The sequence below is a fragment of the Marmota flaviventris genome, chromosome 6 (genome assembly GCF_047511675.1).
Source record: "Marmota flaviventris isolate mMarFla1 chromosome 6, mMarFla1.hap1, whole genome shotgun sequence".
In the NCBI taxonomy this organism is placed as follows: Eukaryota; Metazoa; Chordata; class Mammalia; order Rodentia; family Sciuridae; genus Marmota; species Marmota flaviventris.
Window position 1 is genome coordinate 4,983,156 of NC_092503.1, and position 19,990 is coordinate 5,003,145.

At 39.6% G+C, this 19,990-nt stretch overlaps 1 protein-coding gene across 6 annotated transcripts in view; it reads right to left on the minus strand.

Moving 5' to 3' along the window:
* The window catches only part of Qki (QKI, KH domain containing RNA binding), a 133,623-nt gene extending 117,757 nt beyond the window's left edge, over window positions 1–15,866 (minus strand). For 3 of the 6 annotated variants that reach the window (XM_071612858.1, XM_071612859.1, XM_071612863.1), the window contains exon 1: window positions 15,581–15,807. In XM_071612858.1, the coding sequence (XP_071468959.1) occupies window positions 15,581–15,722 (142 nt within the window). In that variant the 5' untranslated portion in view covers window positions 15,723–15,807. Of the gene's footprint in view, window positions 1–15,580 lie in introns of all 6 variants that reach the window. The other 3 variants (XM_071612860.1, XM_071612861.1, XM_071612862.1) reach the window with 2 other exon arrangements.
* Between the last annotated feature and the right edge of the window lie 4,124 nt (window positions 15,867–19,990).

The following is a 19,990-nucleotide window of genomic DNA, read 5'->3' on the forward strand; positions in this document are numbered from 1 at the left end:
TAAATTCAGGCTTGTTTGGAAATGTTAATAGATAGAGACTACCATGAACCTAGGAGTACCTGATGTTTTTGATTTAACATCACTTTAATAGGACTATGCATTAGACGCTTGATTTTATTCTTATTTGAAGGAAAAGTTAAAAATACCCTGGAATAGATACTTCAAGAAACAAAATGGAATTTTAAGTAATTAAGACTGTCCAAACCAGAAAGCAGTTACATTATACAAATTATCAGTCATGATATAATTCTCCTTAGAGAGGATCAGGACCAAAGGTTCTCTTACTTGCTAATAACATAATTTAGCTATTATATTTCTGCTCAAGAGACAACTTACTAATCATTCCTATAATCAGCAGTTTTCTACTACTCTGTAAAATTTCTTCATACCTTTCATAACTGCATTTACATTTACAATGAAAGATGGGAAAGATGGGGGGGGAGCAGGGAATTGAGGCAAGCACTCTACCAACTTAGCTATATCCCCATCCCCAGGACAGCGACTTTTAAAATACTTTCAGCTTTAAAATCTCAACACTTCAAATTTTTCTTCAAAGAAGACAAATCTTCCTTCTTGGCTCCTTCATTCCTGTGCTGGAATTGAACTAGGCAAGGTATTCCACTAAGCCATATTCACAGCTCTCCCCATTTCTCGCCCCTGGGCCTTCCATGCAAATTCTGCCATTCATACTAATACTTCCTTTTTTTTAAAGGATGCTGCAAACTATAATCAAAATTTCAATGACTGAATAACTGCTAAAACTGTAAAAAATAAGTATTCACAGATTACAAGTGCACAGCAGAAACTCAATGGGTTACTGATTTACATCTCACAAAACGAATGCATCATTACATCTTAAGTCTGCATCACTGTTTAAGCAATCTAACAAAGCTAAATATTTCTTTTTTCAAAATTTAGTAATTCCCTTTCCTTCACCTTACAATTCAAGAGTTCTCAATTTAAAAATTTTAGACCTATACCAGGTATATTAGAACATGTGCAAATTTTTCTGTGTACCTAATTTAAAGGAAATTTCAGTATGTTTGCATTGTCAGAATTGTGCTAATTTTCTCGTACTGAAGAGAATTACATTTTGAAAACAGCAGGCTTAACTAAATAACAAATATATCTGAATTAAACAAAATTCAATACTTAACCCACTTAGTTGAATTGTTCATTGTTCAACTGTTTAATTAAAATCAGAAAGAAAGAACACTTTTTCTTATTCCCTTTCAGCTGTCACTTAAAGCTCAAGCTAAATGAAATTTATTTTTTCAAAGGGTACTCTAATCTGACTAGAACCAGCATCCTCATTCAAAAAAAATAAGTGAAGATCCCAAGCAATTATTTAAAACTGCCTTCTCCAGAATCCTCAAGTCTTTATAAAATCCTTTTTTAAATTTTCCATATTTCCTGGGAACATTAGTTCCAATAAGAAAAGAAAAACTATTATCTTAAAAAGTAATATCAGAAAATGTTCAGTTAAATCAATTTCACTTTCTTTACTATAGATTCTGGATATTTTAATATGTTAAAGCCATACTGAATTCACAAAAGGAATTCTACTTACAGGGCCCTCCTATTCTCAGACTACTTTTGGAGGCCAGTACTCCAAGGAACACACTTTGCAAATCCTACCCCCTAAAGCCATTCTCAGGAGTGAAATGAGTAGACACTCGCTCACTCTTTCAACCTAAGATTGCAATCTTCCAAGACATTAGCAAAAGCAAATGTAGAGAATGGGAAAAGGAAGGTACACTGGCAAAAACTATATCATACTATATAGACAAAACACACTAACATTCAGAACTGAGATGAACACTAGATTCATACACTAATCCAAAAGTACCTCTTTTTACAAGCACTTGATACATTCCCAAAAATCAACATAATCACCAACCTCCCACCACATACATGCACAAAGAAATAACTGCCATCACAATAAGGGTTAAGTAAAATCCAAGCGTACTGGAGAAAAAAATGAATAGAAAGCCAAAGTACACAAATATAGAAACAAAGCTGATAACATATCCCACCTCAAAAGAAAAAAAAGTTCAGAGCAAGAGACAGAATTAAAGAAAAATCTTACAACAAAGGCAAAAGAGCAACAAAACACAACAATTTATCATATCAAAACATCACACTACAACTTAAATACCCATTCAGACTAGAAACAAGAACACCTTAAACAAAAACCAGAAAGTGGAGGCAGATGGGGAGGTAAAAGGAAAAGCCTTAAGTGGGTCTCCTGTTATCCCTAGAACAGGAATATAAACTACAAGCATTTAAAAGTTTCTTCCCCCTAGAGAAGTTTCTTCCCTCCTCAGAGTATTCTCACAGGACACTGCTCCTGTGTTCTTCCTCTGAAACCCCATCTATCCTAGGAGAGCCAGGTGAAACCTTCCTTCTTCAGAAACACCCATACCCCTCAGCCTAAAGGGAGTTGGTTCTCCAGCACCAAGCTTTCCCTCTCCTGCTGTGGTCGGTTGCCTGTTATCTTTCATAATACTTACCCAACTACTCAGACAACCTGAAGAAATAAATCTGAAATTTTGGTGTGTCCCTCATGATATCCCACAAAATCTATGCACTCAAATATCTGAATAGGATAAAAAGTGTTAACTGTTAAATCATTAAAAACTATTATGTGAAATATGCAATTCTGACATACTCAAAAATTACATGTTGCATCATAGTAATTACTTTATACTACAATGCAGTAAAATAAAGCTAATATCAGATTAAATAAATTGCCAAAAAAATTACAATTTAATAACATCAGGCTTTTTAAAGAGTAATGAACTTTTGCCTGAAAATGTTATTACATACACTTTCTGAAAGCAAAGTGGTGTGCCCAACAAAGTACAGTTAAGTAATTCCAACACAATTAGCATGAAATGTTAGCATTAAAAAGTGAAATGATTTTAGGATATGAAATGGCAGAGGGAAATCTCATGATATAATTTATTTAAAAAAGGAAAACAAAAATACCCCATTCTTTTATACCCATTAATACAGGAGGTAAAAAAATAATTTAAAAAAAATTCACCAAAATTATGGGTCATTTTTACTTTTAACTGATGACACTGAGTTTTTTTTTCCCGTAAAATGAAGAACATTTGTTATGGTAAGAACAAAATAAGTGTTATTTTTAACAATATTAATTTATAATAATTACTATGGACAAAAATTTAAGCTTCTCATAAACTCACAAACAGTAAGAAACCATCTTTAAAATGTATATACAAAACTAAGTATTCCTAACTTTCCCTGAAAAGTAATAATTCCCATTAAGATTCAAAGACAATGTGCTATGATGCCTCTTTGCCCTCACCACTTCTCCCGGGACTGAAAAAGAGACCACAAACCATGCTTTCTCCAAAAATGAATTGAAAAGGTTTTGATAGTCAATTCTCTACATTACAGGAATAATAGAAAACAGAAAAATAGTCTGGGGTAAAATGGAAGTACAAAAAGTGTTAAATTCATTTTGTTACCAGTTCAAAAAGCTACTTTCTCCCTTGTTCCCCATGTAAAACTAAGACTCTTCCCCGAGGTCTAGTGAGTTTCAAGTGATTAAGGAACAAATGGCATTTTACAACTACTTTGACAGTTTAAGAAAAAAAGCTCAGTAAAACTAAATAGAAACTGCAATTCAAATATATTAATCATTAACAAAAGCACATACTTCTCAAATCCTATCTAAGCAGAACATAAACGAGCAGTATCTCCAACAGCTGCAAAAGTATATTTTAAAACAAACATACAATATTTACGTAACTAAAAAAAAAACTGACAAGGAATGCTATAATGCCATACATTATAGTAATGAAGTGAGATAAGATTATCTTCTTACTGCTGATAATTTTTTATTACTACAATAAACTATGATTCCCCAAAGAACCTTTTTCTTTGTATAACATAACAGTAAACTATGGCACATTTTTTTCTTATAAAGAGAAATCAATCACCTGATTTGAGATTTTAGAATCAAATGTACAAACAAGACACTTCTTGATATATGTGACTTAGTCCCCTACCAAACAACAAAGCTGTAAAAAGCAGAAACTATTTAAGAAAATAGCTGTAATTAATCCAAAATGCTAAGCCAGTTATATTTAAATACAATCAACATTACAATATATGGTCTTTTAAAAAGACAAATTCTTTAAAGAAATACCACAACTTTTTCACATTACCCCAAATATTAAATTCAATAATCACTATTCATCATATTCCTAAGCAACTCTTTCCTTACAATTTAAAGAACAAAAATTTCTATTCTGGCAAGTTATTTATCTACACATTTTAATCACTAAATGCTTTCCATTGTGTATTAATATCCCCATCTACTGGAACATAAGTTCTTACCATAAGATTCCTGAAGACAAAAAATTTACAGTAAAGATTCTGCAAGTGCTTAGAAATACAATTTTAAAACCTAATTCCTACCTAGGCATATTCTGTACCTTTAGGACTTTAAAAGCTTTTTAGAAAATCATATGTATTCCTCTTTCACTGATATTATTTAAAAGAATTCACTACATTAAAACTTTTTGCCTGATATTTCCTCTTCTGTTCCTGGACTTCATGGTTTAAATACAAAACACTAATTCAAAGAGAACTACCCCCTTTTAAAGAAACTATCTTTCTGGATCATACCACCATAAAATATACACAAGCTCATGTGCACACACACACACCCCCACAATAGTTTAAAAATATATGTATTCTTTCCTCTAATTCACTGGGCAGCAGCTGAAAGCTATTAAAAACAGTAAAACAAAACGAAAAATATAGGTAAGTGAAAACATTAAAAAAGTCAAAAACAAAGGTCAGGTACGTAACTCAGTGGTAGAGCACGGGGGGGGGGGGGGGGGGGGGGGAGTCAAACCAATACAAGTTTGGTACAAAATAAAACACTTATTATACACAGAATAAAATCCCATCTCCCCCACAAAATGATAATTATTTAGAAGAACAGGTCACTAGCTATACCTGTAATTTGTAATATGTCAAAAATGGACAAGAAAATTTTAAAGACAGTTTTGTTTACTTTTATTAATAATATGATTTTGAGGATCTCATATATAGCATCATCATGATTTTTGAGGATATACGTAGGACAAAGTAAGTTAAGTAGCTATTCCATCAAGAATAACACTGCTTTGCTGTTGAAAAAAAAAAAAGGCATTATAAAATTAATAGTAAGATTCAAATTAAAGTGAAAATACAAACATGAACTCACAAGGTTTAAAATCAACACTGTGTAGCTTTGTCCATAGTTCTTCCCAAGAAGAACATTTAGTACCTAAGTTAGAGTCCCTCATACCATTTCCATGGAAAAGAGCTCTGAAGAAATGGCTACTTCTAGCTATTTGACAGGGAAGGCACAAAGGGGAACTTGCCCCAGAAAGTCAAGATTTCAAAAGACATAGGAGCCAGTTTGATTATTAGTAATGGCCAAATTTGTGTCAATTTGAACATTAAAAAGATAATAATAATTACAGATGATTTGTTTATATGCAATCTCTGGAATCTATGAGCCCATAATAATGATCATTAAATAGAAAGAAAAGAAATTCAATGGTCAACCTGAGAGGCAGCTAGCAAGTCAACAATGTACTTTGGGAACCAACCTATAAAGATGAAGACCAAGCATCTATTTGCTTTCCCAGTAGAAATCTATTTCAAAACAGCAATACACTTCCTGTGAGTGAGAAAAGATCTACCTTTCAAAAAATACCAAAATAATAATTGTAGAAAGAATGATAGAATTAGAAAATCCCATGGTGTATCTAATGATGGGATAATCTAATGCTATAGACTAACTCCTGGTCCAAAAGGGGCGGGGGGGGGGGGGGGAATCTAAACTTAGAGTGGAAGGATCCATCATCACACTAACCACGGTACTGATGCTGGCTTCAAAAATGCTGGAACCAGTCTCAGCACCTCCTGATTTGATGCAACATGAAGTATACAGCAGCACTTGTGTATACTGTAACCAGAGATGCTATCCTTTAAATCTAACTACTAGATATACAAGGCATGAAGGATTAATCCCCAAAATAGGGAAGGTAAACTAACGGCATAAAAAATTTCTAGATTTTAAGATTTAAAGTCAAAACAACCAGATTTAATAAGTGGTGCTGATATTCTGGCTTGGGCAACTCAGCTATGAAGAACAGTATGTTTACAACTAAAGAAATAATCCAAATATGGATTGGTCATTTTTTTGTGTAGGATTATCCTATTTTGTTTCATATGATGTCACTGTACAGAAAAAAATGTTAATTTTTAAACTGACACAAATATAGTGAGGAATGGCATGTCAAGATATCTCTAATGTACTTTAAGTAATAAACAAAAAAATTAGATGGAAGTAAATTGGATGCTGACTACAGTGAGATCAAGTGGAACTCCTCTCCAATTCATTAATTCCTAACAGACTCCTGAGCTAAGAATTTCTTCAATTCTGTTTAACTTTCTTAAAAATTAAGCTCAATTCTCTCAAGTAACCAAAAACTGAGCTGACAACTGAACAAATGAGGCCCACATCCTATTTTGAGAAATATAACCATTCAAACATTTTTTTTCTGGGTTGGGGTTGTAGCTTAGTAGCAGAGTACCTGCCTATGTTTGAGGCCCTCAGTTTATTTATCTGCATTGAAAAAGATAATAACATCCTAATGGGTTAACCACACACAACACCTAATTCTTCACACTGCATCTAATTTCTACTTAGCTTGTATGTTCACTGTGTTCTTAATAGTTTATCCACAAGGAGTTCATTATGACAACCCAGTATTTCAATGATTCCATACAACCTTCAAAATAAAATTCAAACTATTAATTCTGGCATTTGAACTCCTCATAATTAAGCCCCCCCCCCCAACTTCTCTAATCATCACTTAGTTCCCACCACTCTTCATGTGTTTGCCATTCCAACTAACAATCCAATCCACACTTTGTGACCAAGACTTATGGCACCCATCAGAACCAATCTACCATGGCTACCCTTCCTCTTCTACTGGAGGATCCCCTGCCTTCCTGTTCATCTCACTATCAGCTGTTAATGACAACTCCAGTTCCAGGGATCCAGAAAACCTCACTAGAGGCTTCAGCTCATAGTATAACTTCTTCCCAACCACATACAGCATGCTAGGAAGTAGTGATTCTCTTGTGCATAAAAACTAGCCAACATTCACATGAAAAAATTACCTTTCTCCCTTGTAGCTTTTCACTATATAAATGTTAAGCTTACCTGGTTGTTCATTCTGTTCTAAAGAACCTAAAAATGTTGACAGAAATTTGATGCTGCTGCTACCTTCTAGTATGAACAGCTCTACTGCATGTTCTACCGTTTAGCCTCAGAATATCCGAATTTAACAGTAAGAAGAAAGCTAATAATTCCACTTACAGATAAAGCAGCTCAAGGTCAGAAAGGTTAGACATCTTGTCCAAGATGATCAAACTAACTGCAGTCATGATGAGAACCCACATCTACAAAGAACTCCTAGCACTTTACCACAGGGTTTCACTAGCTTATGACACAAACTCCTTTTCATCTTTATGCATGCTGAGCAAGCGCATGTGCAGGCACACACATGCTGAGTTAGCACTGACTCCCTATCATAACAATGGGAGGATGACTGCAACAATAATGGTGGCAGCAAAAACCTAAAGGATTAGGTGCAGGTAACTTCAGAGGAATTTTTATTGCCTGGATTTGAAAGTTTTTTTTTCTTTAAAAAAAAATTCACCTACTATGTAAAAATTGTATCAAAAGGATACAATTACTGTAACAAAGAAAACCAAGAACTGTGGCTAAATTTTTTTTAATAATCCTGAAATAAGGAGTCAGTCCTCCTTCCAGATGTACAGTGGCTCCACAGCAGCACTCACTGCCACTCAACTCATGACACCCTGAGAAATTACTGGCCTGCTCCTTCTACAAGCATCTAAAATGGATCCAAGCTCACTGTTCCTGACTCAAATCACTTAGCAATACCACATCTTTCAATCAGAAATGCTATTCCCTCTTGAGCGGTTACTAAAAATAGCAATAGTGCTATTTAAAGGAGACTACATAAATCCTTTAGCTGCATAGTGTTTAAGTGAACAGGTTGAAATCCACCAAAAAAAACCCTTTATTTTCGGAGTTGTGGCCTTTTAAATTTTCTTTCCCCACATTTTGAAAAGACTACATATTCTAGCCCCAAGAAATTGACTGGATTTGTTCAAGTTCAACATATCGAAGAATTAGGAAACAATACCATTTGCTTTTTCTTTGTTTAAAATCTGAAGGAATGCAAAAGTTGTTTTTTATATATGGAAACATACATGGGGTTTTTCTCCTACGGTTGTACAACACAAAACAGATCAAAAGGTAAAACTCCAAGTCTTGCTCCAACCATTATTACAACCTTGCCTTGTCATGTGGACAAGTTGCCACCTCTCAGATCCAAGTCTCTGCACATATGCAATGAAGACACCCCTTGCCTTTCAGACTGTGGCAGTCCTGAAATAATATGGTCTTTTGGCATTACTTTAATTTTCCCTACACTGAAACACATTTGAAAGAAATATTTTTCTAGTTTTTTTTTCCTAGGAGCTCTTAAATATTATTTGTAATACAACTGAGACACCATGAAATGAAATCATAAGTTTATGAATAAGTTTTAAACAAAAAAACTGCACGTATTTATCATGCACGTCCCTAATTCTTCTCTTAAAAGTAATACACTTTTTTAAATTTTTTTTAATGAGGGGGGGATTTTTTAATATTTATTTTTTAGTTTTCGGCAGACACAACATCTTTATTTGTATGTGGTGCTGAGGATCGAACCCAGGCCGCACGCATGCCAGGCGAGCGCGCTACCGCTTGAGCCACATCCCCAGCCCAAGTAATACACTTTTGTTGTTTAATTTTTCCTATGTATTTCCAACCACCAAATTAGCTTAGTTTACCAAGGATTCCCCAATAACTTGCTACTGACCAGGTAATGGTGCCCTTCTTAAATGATTTGTCCTATACAAATGCCAAAGGTAAGGTATTTATTTAAGACCCGGTATCTTTTCAATCCTGGACCAAGCAAGTATCTCATTTTTTCAAAGGCCTCCTGCTCTGGAACCTACCATTCTCCAGCACCCTCTCAAGAGCAGGGCACACTGCATCTCTTCCTTCTGCACATACAAACACAAACTCACACACGTGCCTGGTGGCCCCAACTAGGGACCACTTTGTGGATTTATTCACATTGATAGCAGAACACCCAACCTGACAAATTCTACTTCTCATAAATAATATGACAGAAATGACAATAAGCTGATTCACTTTATCAGCCTCAAAAACTAGTTCAATAAAACATATAGGTTAGAATCAACATATGAAGAAACTATAAACACAATGAAATTTTGTTAGACTTGTTAGAATTGCTGAATTTTTCAAACTAGACTTTCTGCTTCAGAAAATTATGAAAAAGTAGTTTTTTTTTTTTTTTGTAATAATAAGAATCCTAAACAAAGAACTTCTACAAGCTACCTGTTTCTTAAAAATTCATGGCAAATCTTTAAGCACTGTTACTGTTAGAGGAGAAAAGTAGATTTCTTTCAGTAAGGACAGAGTTAAGTTTGAGCTAACTCAATTTCAATTTGTCTTCTAATTAATGCCAATGTTTCAAAACTAGCTTAGAGACACACCTGTATTTTAAAAAACTTATTTGTATTAAATGACAATCTGCCACATATGATCACACTCAGCTTTCTTCTAAATTAAAAGTATTCATAGTCTTCTTTTATCCTGAACACACCAAATTAGCACTTGGGGATAAGAATTTTTCCTATTTTTGTGCTTTGCATATAACACAATACCTATTATTGACTTTTACCGGTAAATGACTTTTAAAAAAGTTTACTTCATATAATTTCATAAATGCCAAAACTTTCAAGAGCTAAAATGAGCACTGATGGTCTTTCTGTTTATAGACTGATTTATTTTGGACTAATTTATTTATGGACTAAATAGAAACTATGCTGATTAAGTAAAGCAATTTTATCTTCCCAATTCCCATTCAAGCCAGGTGTGGTGGCACATGCCGGTAATCACAGCTACTTAGAAGGCTGAGGGAGGAGGAGCACAAGTTGGAGGCCATCGTCAGAAATTTAGAGAAACCCTATCTCAAAATAAAAAGGACTGGGGATGTGATATAAAGTAAAATTAATAGTGATAAAACTAATCAATATTATTTGTAGTACTTAAGAGCAAGTGCTGTGCTACAAATAATAAATTTCTGTACATTCTTTTATAAGTATTCAAAACCATCACCAATCAGAACATAACTGCTTAACTTTGTATTAGACAATGTTTCTAATGTTTCCATTTTTAAAAAATAAGGCACATCCCATTTTTAGAGAACTGAAAATAAAAAAAGAATATGAGGTGTCAATGTGTTCATTAATTCAACAAAAACTTATGTATCCACATGCCAGGCTCTAAGGTAGCCACCACCTTCAAGGAATGAGTTCCAAGACAGAAACAAAACAGATGGAGATATTCCAACATTAACAGTGGTAATAAAGTAGCATGTAAAAAAAAGCAGAATGGATAGGTGTTCACAGACCACTTCTTAACATCGTCAGAATAACTTAACAAATACTAATGATTGATAAGCTGAATATTTTTCTTTTTCTGTTAAATGAATACAAGGCTGTAAGAAATCTCTCTTGGACATTAAATAACCTAGCTATTTGGGGCCCCAAGACTGAAATGCCTATTTTTCAAAATGGCGTATGTTTCCCCAAAAAGTTCTCATTATAAGAGAAAACTACAGAGCTTAAAATTCACATTGAACAGCTGATGTCAAATAAAGGGATCCGAAGAAGTAATAAAGTCCTGTCAACCATGTAAATAAAAATCTGGCATGTAATTACGATCCCCTGACATGGGCCTATTCACCATCCCCAGTCCCCTTGACTTTAAAAGAGATTTTTAGATATTCTGACAGCAGCTGGACAGTGGGCTATCATTTTAAGTTAGCAAACAAAACCCAACAAAGTCCCAGTATTTTCCATCTCTGACCGAGAAGGGCAATCTTTGCATACAACTGCATCAACAAATAAACCAGACAAACTTTATTAGCTACATTGAATTTCTCAAGTAAACTAAACCGTAGTTCCAGTTTATAAAAAGCTGCTCCTGTGATCTCATTGGTGTAATTTTCTTAACAAAAACAAAAGAAAAAACATCACATTTCTAAGATAACTGGCCTCAAAAAAGGAGCCTCTGAATCATGTTTCAGGAAAGTCCAGGTCAAAGCAATAGGGTTTATTTTCCTCCATTTCACCCCAGACTAGTTCACTTAAAAAAAAAAAAAAAATTGTTCTCATAGAACCTGATGAAGTTCCATGCAGCTCCAGGACAGTGAAAGTGCTGCAATAATAAGAGAAATGTACACAAAGCACTTTTAAAAATCAAATGCAGGCTGGGAGTGTGGCTCAGTGGTACAGTGCTTGCAGAGCATGTCTAGGCCATGGGACTGAACCATGGCAAAACAAAACAAAACAAAAAAAATGTGAAACGTACTTGTTTCAACTGGATATTCTCAAAATCATTAAGGAAAAAGTGTTCATACCAAATACACGGGTGAATGCAATTGGCAAAGAGACATTTTTATTACCACAACTGTCATATATCTTTGAGAGTATACCATACTGTAAAACATGTAAACTGGATAAAGTTTAAAAAGGAACCACCTCTTCTAGGTCAGACAGTACAGAATAAATGCTGAATAAATAGCCTATAACATAATACAAAATTATTATTTCCATTACTGCCATATATAGCTGGTGACACCTCCCTGGGAAGAAGAAAGAAGGATAATGGAAAGAAGAGCAATGATAAAATGCTAGGCTTTTTATTATCCCAACTAGTGCAAGGGCTCTGGTACAAAAATAGAATCTTAGCCTCAAACCAACAGATTAATTACCTCACCTCAAGTAAAATCTGTCACAGATATTGATTACTGTCAACAAGGTTTCCTTCTCCAACAACAAAAAAAGGGTAAAATTCTAAAAACCTACACAGCCAGAGTCCTCTGATTACCAGCAGCCATGTAATTTTAAACCAAAGCTTTTGTAGACAAGTTTCTCAAAAAAATAAAGTTATTAAAATAAAAACTAAATGCAAGAAAATTACAGGAACAACATGTCCAATAATGAATGAATATGAAATTTACATGGAAAATGTTACTATTAAGCAAGTTTTAATTTAAAATATTTCTTTTCACATTTTTAAGGGAGAAGAAAAATTTTTACCAGGAAAAAAAAAATCAGAAAATGAAGAATAATTTTTGAAACCATGAATGCAGAATCTTGTTGGCTTTTTCTGAGCTGCACACTAATTTTCCTAATACCCACAATAAGACTTAGTCTACCCTTCCTCACAAATCATATTATAAATTTTATCAACTTTAACCTCCCCACTGCCCATAAAAAAAAATACTTCAAAAAAATGAAACTCAAAATCTGATTTTAAATAATTCCTTATTCTCCATTTTCCTCTATTTGAGATTTTTAAGTCAAATTAATTTCATTCTTCACCTTTTTCATTCTAAATTACAAAATTTTATAAACACATAATTTGCAACTACTGCTATTGCTTCCCATTTCCAGGACCAAAAAAAAAAAAAACCCTCCCTATAAACTCTTTTGTGTAGCTCTTTCCCACGGATGGTCAGGGTTCTGTGGAAAACTTTCTGGAGAGAGCAGTTGAAGACCTGCTTCATCTGTAATCCAGTGATCATCTCTAACTTTGCTAAAAGATTAAGTATTAGGATTAACAACTGAAGTTAGGACCTTTATATAACTGGACCAACCTAAAATATGTTCTCAATTTCAAAAAACAACCATGTTGAAGATACTTGGGAGAAAAAGACTGACAACTCCACACAAAACTAAACAATAAAACATAAAGAGTGTCTATAATTGGGATACAGACTAAAGGTTAACTTTAACTTGGAAATAAATACTTCTTCTAAAGCACTGACGTTTTAATAAAGTAGGGAAATCCAACCAATACTTAACTCCCAAATGTGCAACTAGCCAAATAAAAACTCTCCAACTGACAGATAAAATATTTTGAAACGTATTATTCAAAAAGTATCTTAAAACAAAATTGCCCAAGAGGCTCATTCAAAATTGGTATTTATCAGAAAGTATGCCCACTCATAAGTAAAATATCTTAACTTCACTAATCACTAAACTAAAACTTAGAAATTCATATGAATTTTTGTCAAGCATTATAGACAAAAGAAAATGTAATTCCTAACCACAAACAGACATCATGATTAATTTGTTTTAGACAATGACAGGCCGCGAAGGGGTAAAACACAACGTGACAAAATTCACAATTAAACTATCCAACAAGTAAAAAATGAGATGCACTTAAGAAACCAATACTTTTCTTAAGTCAAATTAAGTTTATAACAAGGCTAACAATTACAGGAAGCAGCTTATTCCACACTAAGGAATAGCCCCCTTTCCTGCATGTTTGTACTGCTCTGATAAAAAAACAATCAAACTTCCTAGTCATTATGCTGTCCATTTTAAATATGCCAGCTACCACACTGAAGCAATCTATGCAACCGGGAATTGAAAAGGGTAAAAGATAGACTAAAATGAAAGAACAAGCCATATAAAAAGGAAAAATACATTGTTAAGAATGTATCATCCTAGTGGTCTTCCATATTTAAAACTCAAAAGGTTGCTATTTCCAACCAGAAGGAAAGAAAGAAACCGGTGTTAAAGATAATGACAAAACTGAAATTTCTAGATTTGGAGGATTAAAAATTATTAAAGCTAAAGAATAGAAACTTAACAGGGACCCAAATGCAAATTGATTTGGAGCTTTCAGATCAACATAAAAACACAAATGAGAGACCTTTTAAACTAGTCAAATTATAACTCAAATTATTTAGTATTTTAAGTAGCACATAAACAATAGAAGTATTTCCTGACTTTTATAATTTCCTATGCCATTCAACTTAATTTAGCATTTTGGGAATAAAATTTAATTAACTCTAAATACTGTCAAGATCAATGTTCGTTTTAATGTATATAAAAGGATTCTTTCTAAACAACTGTATTTAAATATTTTTAACTAGAAATTGTTACTAATATTCCTTAAACTTTAACTTAACCAAAATAGGCCAAGGTGGGAAAAAAACTGCGTATACTCAGTGTTTTCCATGTTTGTAAACATTTCTGAACACATAACGGCAGATGAAATTATCTTTGAGTTTCAACTAAACTTTAACACAGGTCAGATTATTGAGTATACTACATACACATTTTGTTGCAAACGTTTCCATGGTTTAAAAAAAAAATAACTGGCGCCCCTTAGCGCTCACATTTGGAAATATTCAATTTAAGAGTTCCAGCTTGCTTTTTTTTTTTTTTTTTTTTTTTTTTTTTTTGACATTCCAGAAAGTTTTCTGCCTCCACAATCTTTCAAATGCCAACACAAATAGGAAAAGCAGAGCCCCTTAAAGGGCCAGCTCGTTTTCTCCGGAACAGTTTGGGATGAACACATAGGCTGACCCAAGGGTGGCAAGCGCCCGCTGCCAGGTGCGTTACTGCTGTACGTTTAACACCTAAGCCAAACAAGGCAGCAGCACCTCAAGGTTTCCCATTTTAGAACCGCGTCTTTGACTTTCGAGTCAACAAAAGCTGCGGAGATCCCTCTAACTCCCTTTTACCAGGGAGATATTCCGGTCTTTTGTTCCAACGTGACATTCCAACTTCCTGGGCTCCTCTGCTTTCCCGGGCTCTACGTGAAAAACCTCGAAATTCCTGGGAAATCTGGGGCCGGCGGTGCGTCCCCGCGGCGCGCGGCCTCGGCGTCCTCGGGCGGCCGGCAGCTCCGGCACCAACTCCGCTGCCTGCGCCGAGTCCGCGGGCCGCCTCGCGGCTGCGGGCGTCTGCGCTCGGGCCGCCGCAACTTGGCCAGCTCGGCGTCGGCCGCCGTCAATCTCCGGCCCGCGGCGCCCCGCCACGCAGCTCTCGCAAACTTTCGCTTCTTGGGGCTTTCTCCGGGCCGACCCCGGGCGGCGGCCCGGAGCACGCCCTCCGCCCGGGTTCCCTCGGCCCCGGGCCGTGTCCCGGGCCGAGCGCGCGGCATTTCGTACCCCACCCCCAAAAAGTGAAGTCAAACTCCCCAACTGCTCTCGCTTCCCCAACAAAAGGGCAGAAGTGCTCCCCGCGGGCACTCCGAGCTCGCCCGGCCACGGCGTGGCTGGAGGCCCGAGGGTCCCGCCCGCACGACTGCGCGGCCGCCCGCAGAACCCGACGGCCGGCGGGAGGGTGGCCCGGGACCCCGGCCTGCGCCGCGGCGGCCGCCTCCCCGCGCCGCCACCGGGCCCGGAGGGGACCCAGTCCCCGCCCGCCGCGCGCCGGCCGCCTTTGTGCGCCCGCCCGCCGCCGCCGCCGCCGGCCTCCCGGTCCCGGGGCGCGCGTCCCGCCCGGCCGTGACCTTCCCGCCGCCCCTCCGTCCCGGGCGGGCCGGGCCCGCCGGGCCGCTCACCTTCGTCCAGCAGCCGCTCGAGGTGGTTGAAGATCCCGCAGAAGTTGGGCAGGCTGCTCATGAGCTTCTTGTCGTTCATCAGCTGCATCAGGTAATCTGGGGTGGGCTTCGGCTTCTCCTTCGTTTCCATTTCCCCGACCATATTCCAGGCTCCGCAGCTCACTCCGCCCGCCGCCGCCGCCGCCGGAGAGGAGGGAGGGGCGGGGGCGAGCCCCGGCCGCCGGCCGCTCGGGACGCGGCGTCCCGCTCCGCGCCGGCTCCCGCTCCGGGCCCCGCGCCGAGCCCCGCGGCGGCCGGCTCCGCGCGCCCGCCCGCCCCCCGCAGGCACTTTCCGCCGCCCGACGCGCTCCGGCAGCCTCGGCCGCCCGGGCGGCGCTCCCTCGCGAGGCCGGCGGCGGAGGCGGGTCTCCGAGTGCGGCGCGGGCCGCTGCGCCGCGCTGGACCGGGCCGCCGCTGCTGCTGTCGCGCCGCTCAGCGCCGCCGCCGGTGCGCGGGCTCGGGCTCTCTGCTGTCCCCGCCGCGGCGCTCTGCCGCTGCCGCCGCGCTCCGACTGCGCTCCTCCTCTTCCTCCTCCTCCTCTCCTCCTCCTCACTCACTTGGCGGCGGAGTTCGCCTCAGTTCAGGCGGCGCTGCCGGCGGCGGGGGGAGGGGCGGCGGGAGGGCCGGGGGCGGGGGCGGGCGGGGCCGCGCAGGGCGGCCGTTAGCGGGGCCCGGCCGGCGCGCTCCCGCCGCCCACCGCCCCCGGCCCGGCCGCTGGCGCCGTGCTGCCCTCGCGATCCGGCTCGGGCGGCCTGGGTGCCGGGTCGGGTGACCGAGGGCGGGGGACGCGGGGCGCCGCGGGTGGGGGCCGCGGGCGTGTGGGGCGGGGGCCGGGCCGCCCCCGCGCTCTACCGCCGGGAGCCGGGGCCGCGGGCGCGGTCGGGCGGGCGCGGTCGACGAGAGGAATTCCCCGGGACGCGCCACGACGCGCCGGCGCTGCGCTCGCCGCCGGCGGCCCTCGCCTCCCCCCCGTTACTATAGTTTTTTTAATACCTCTCGTCCACCCTCCCCGCTATCCCCCGAAAAGAGATTTTTTTTTTTTTTTAACGTCCTGTTGCTTCAAGGGGGGACTCTCGGGGTGGGCGTCACGTGGCCCGACACGTAGCCGTGGGGCGCGAGAGCGCGTGCGCGCGGCGAGGCCGGTGGCCACGCCCCTTCCGAGGGTCGCCCCGCCCCGCCGGGCCCGCGAGCGCGCGGCGGGGGCGGGGCCCGGAGCGCGCCTGCGTGGGGAGGGGGGCGGCGGCCGCCTCGTGCCGTGACAGGACTGGCCATTCCGAGCCGCCCCAGCTCGGGGCCCTGGGTGTTGGGGGCTGGGTGGCTTCGCACCGTGCGCCGGCCCGTCGGACCTGCGCGGCGTCGGTCTCTATTCAGGAACGAGTCCGGGTCATGACTGCGGGTGGGGCGGGCAGGCCTGACTTGGGTCCCTGGCCGCGCCGCAGCGTGCCTCCGCAGGGCTCCGCAGGCGCCTGCTGGGCGCGCCGCTCCCGGGTGGAGCCGCGCGTGACGACCCTCCCGTCGTCGCCTGCGCTCCCCGTGGCGCGGCCATCCGCTGGGAAGCTGGAAAGTAGCCTTGGAGCGCTGGGCGGGGACCCGCCTATCCGCGCGCAGTCACGCGTGCGCACCCACGGGCGGCGTGGGCGGCGGGACGCGCGCCCTCGGGAGGGGATGCTTGTTGCGCGGTTCCGTTATTTAGAAAGCGAATTAGGTTCAGCAGTGAACGCAGCGGTGGATTGAGTAAGGAGGGGAGCGTAAACAGTGTTTTGAGATGCTTTGCTTCGAGATGGCATCAGGGTTGTGTAATAGAATGAAGTCACCGTATGAAATAAAGAGCATATACAGTTTGAAAAGCAAAAGTCAACATTTATTTTTACAGACTTGAAAAATATCGAGGGCAAGAGGTTTTTCCATAAAAAATAACGGATTTCAAATACTTAAAAATTGCTTGGGACACAATTTTGTGAATTGCAACCGTGAAGTCGTTTTTGATTTATGAAACTTGCCAGTTACTACATTTGCGTCTGCGTTTCATTGCAAGTTCTTTATAATGTGTTCAATTAATGCACACACAATTATTTAATATCAAATTACCCATTTGAGAGTTAGGAGTGGCAAATCATGCCTTACTGTGAATTTAGCAGTGCCTTACTGTCAAACTGCTTTACATGTCTGAAGAGCACTTCTATGTGTTGTGCTCAAGGTACTAAAAGAATTTTGAGCAAATATTTCTTTAGCCAGCAGCTTCTGACTCTAATTGAAAAGCTACAGAGTTCTTTTTCTTATTTTATAATTATATTACTTGGGTAAAGGGAATGGATTAGCATTGGTAGACAAAGTTAAAAACATTAACATGAAATATTTTTAATTCCCCAAGGCCATAGCCTTGCCTAGAGCCATAGAATATTGACCTTCTTAGCTAGCTATTTAAGGAATGAATTGTGTAAACACAAGGAATAATTATTTGATCAAAAACTGTAAAATACAGTTTGAGTACCTAGAAAAGAACTAATGTGATGCAGAATTAATCATTTGCTTATGTAAATGACACAAGTTGGTTCATTTGTTTATTAATTTCTTGGGCCCTGTGCTAAATATTTTACCTATATATTTTATTCAGTTACTGGTACAGTCTTATGGCTTAGATTATACTGTTACCCTGTAAGAGGAAACCCAAGGAGAAAAAGGTTAAATAGCTTGCTCAAGACTATAGCTAATGAGTCCTGAGTTTGAGATTCAAATCCAGTTATTTTCCAGAGCTCATGTACTTTGCCTTTTCACCATCCCTATCCAGCAAATCCATTGAACCTTATGATAATGTTCCACCATTTTTGACTTACAGAAACTGAATTTTCATAAAACTCAACTACTACATCTAGTTGAAACACATTAGAATTAAGGAACAATGGCAGGCATTATTCATTTCCCATGCATTAATCCATCATGATTGCAGCATTTGGTAATAGCAACTATGTGTTATCTTTTCAAGTATATATAGATGTTCAGTATAAGCTCATTTGCTTATTTCTTATGCAGACTGGCATCTGCATCCAGCCAGCCATGGTCCAGGCAGGTTTCCTGGCTTGGCTGCCAGAAAGTACTACCAGAGAAGGCTTCTCTGAACACGATATGAGCGTACTGCAGCCAGCATGCACCCACCTCATCTGTTATTCTATCTCCTTACCTTCTTTGAGATGATTTCTGCAGCATTTCTCTCACCATGTCATATCAATGGGTCATTTTGGCACCTGGCACTACACTAACCTTTATGCTGTCTTCCCAGAACAACACCTGATAGTGTAAGTACTAATTACATATGTGTTCAAAAAGAAGCATCATGTACTTGTTTTGTGTCAGGAAGTCTACAAATCCCTTACACAAGCCTTAGAGGTAGGCATGAGTAGCCATATTTCAGGAACAAGGTAACTGATTGCTTAAGAGCAGCAAGTAGCTGTGTAGGCAGGACTGGTCGGTTCAGGTGCTTTCTTTGGAGCCATTGACCTCCCACATAGACCCCCGACCCCTTCCTTTTCTCTCTCACATCCTTGCCTCAGCATTTTATGTATACATTACAGATTAATTACCCAATGTATGATAAATGCAGTGAGGAATACAAAAATTCTTGGGATACTTGGCTTACCTTCAAGAAACTACAGCACTGAAAACTACTACAGAGGGCTCCTCAGTTACATTATCACAACAATCCTCTTAATATAGTATTCAAAATAAGTTAACCTCCATCAAATGTATGTGTGAAGTGAGCTTGGAGTTGAAGATCCTTGTAATAGCTTTCCACTGTGAAAAACACATAATCTACTATGTTGACAATAAAAATGGTTCCACATTCTTTCAACATCAGTAATTAACCAGGAGTGAAAATTACATTTTCTCTTCTCTTAAATTTCATTGGCTCCATTTGCTTATTGCTATTCTTGACATTTAAAATAGAAAATTATAGTATTCCAAACACTTCTGTCTTCATCACCATGGAGTTCTTGCAGGAACTAAAATTTTCTTTAGACTTAAGATTCAGTGTTCAGTGGCTTTTTGTCCCAATGTTCTTTTTAAAAAACTTTAATCCTCAAATTGCCCTAAAAAGGAATGGGACATTTTTAGTATCTTTATAAAGTAATTGTTTGTTAACAGATTTCTCAAATACTCTTTTAAATTGGCTTATCAAGTGCTATTCAAAAGATGAAAAATGACACATTTTAAGACTGAATCTCTTACTTAAATACTTTACCTGTTATATGTAAATGCATGTCATTAACCCTGGGCGTTTAGGGACTAAGTTAATGGCATGCATATTTGAGAAATTAATTACTGACAAGTGATAGCTAAAGACCAAGAGCTGTAATCTTGTCAGTGAGTACTACA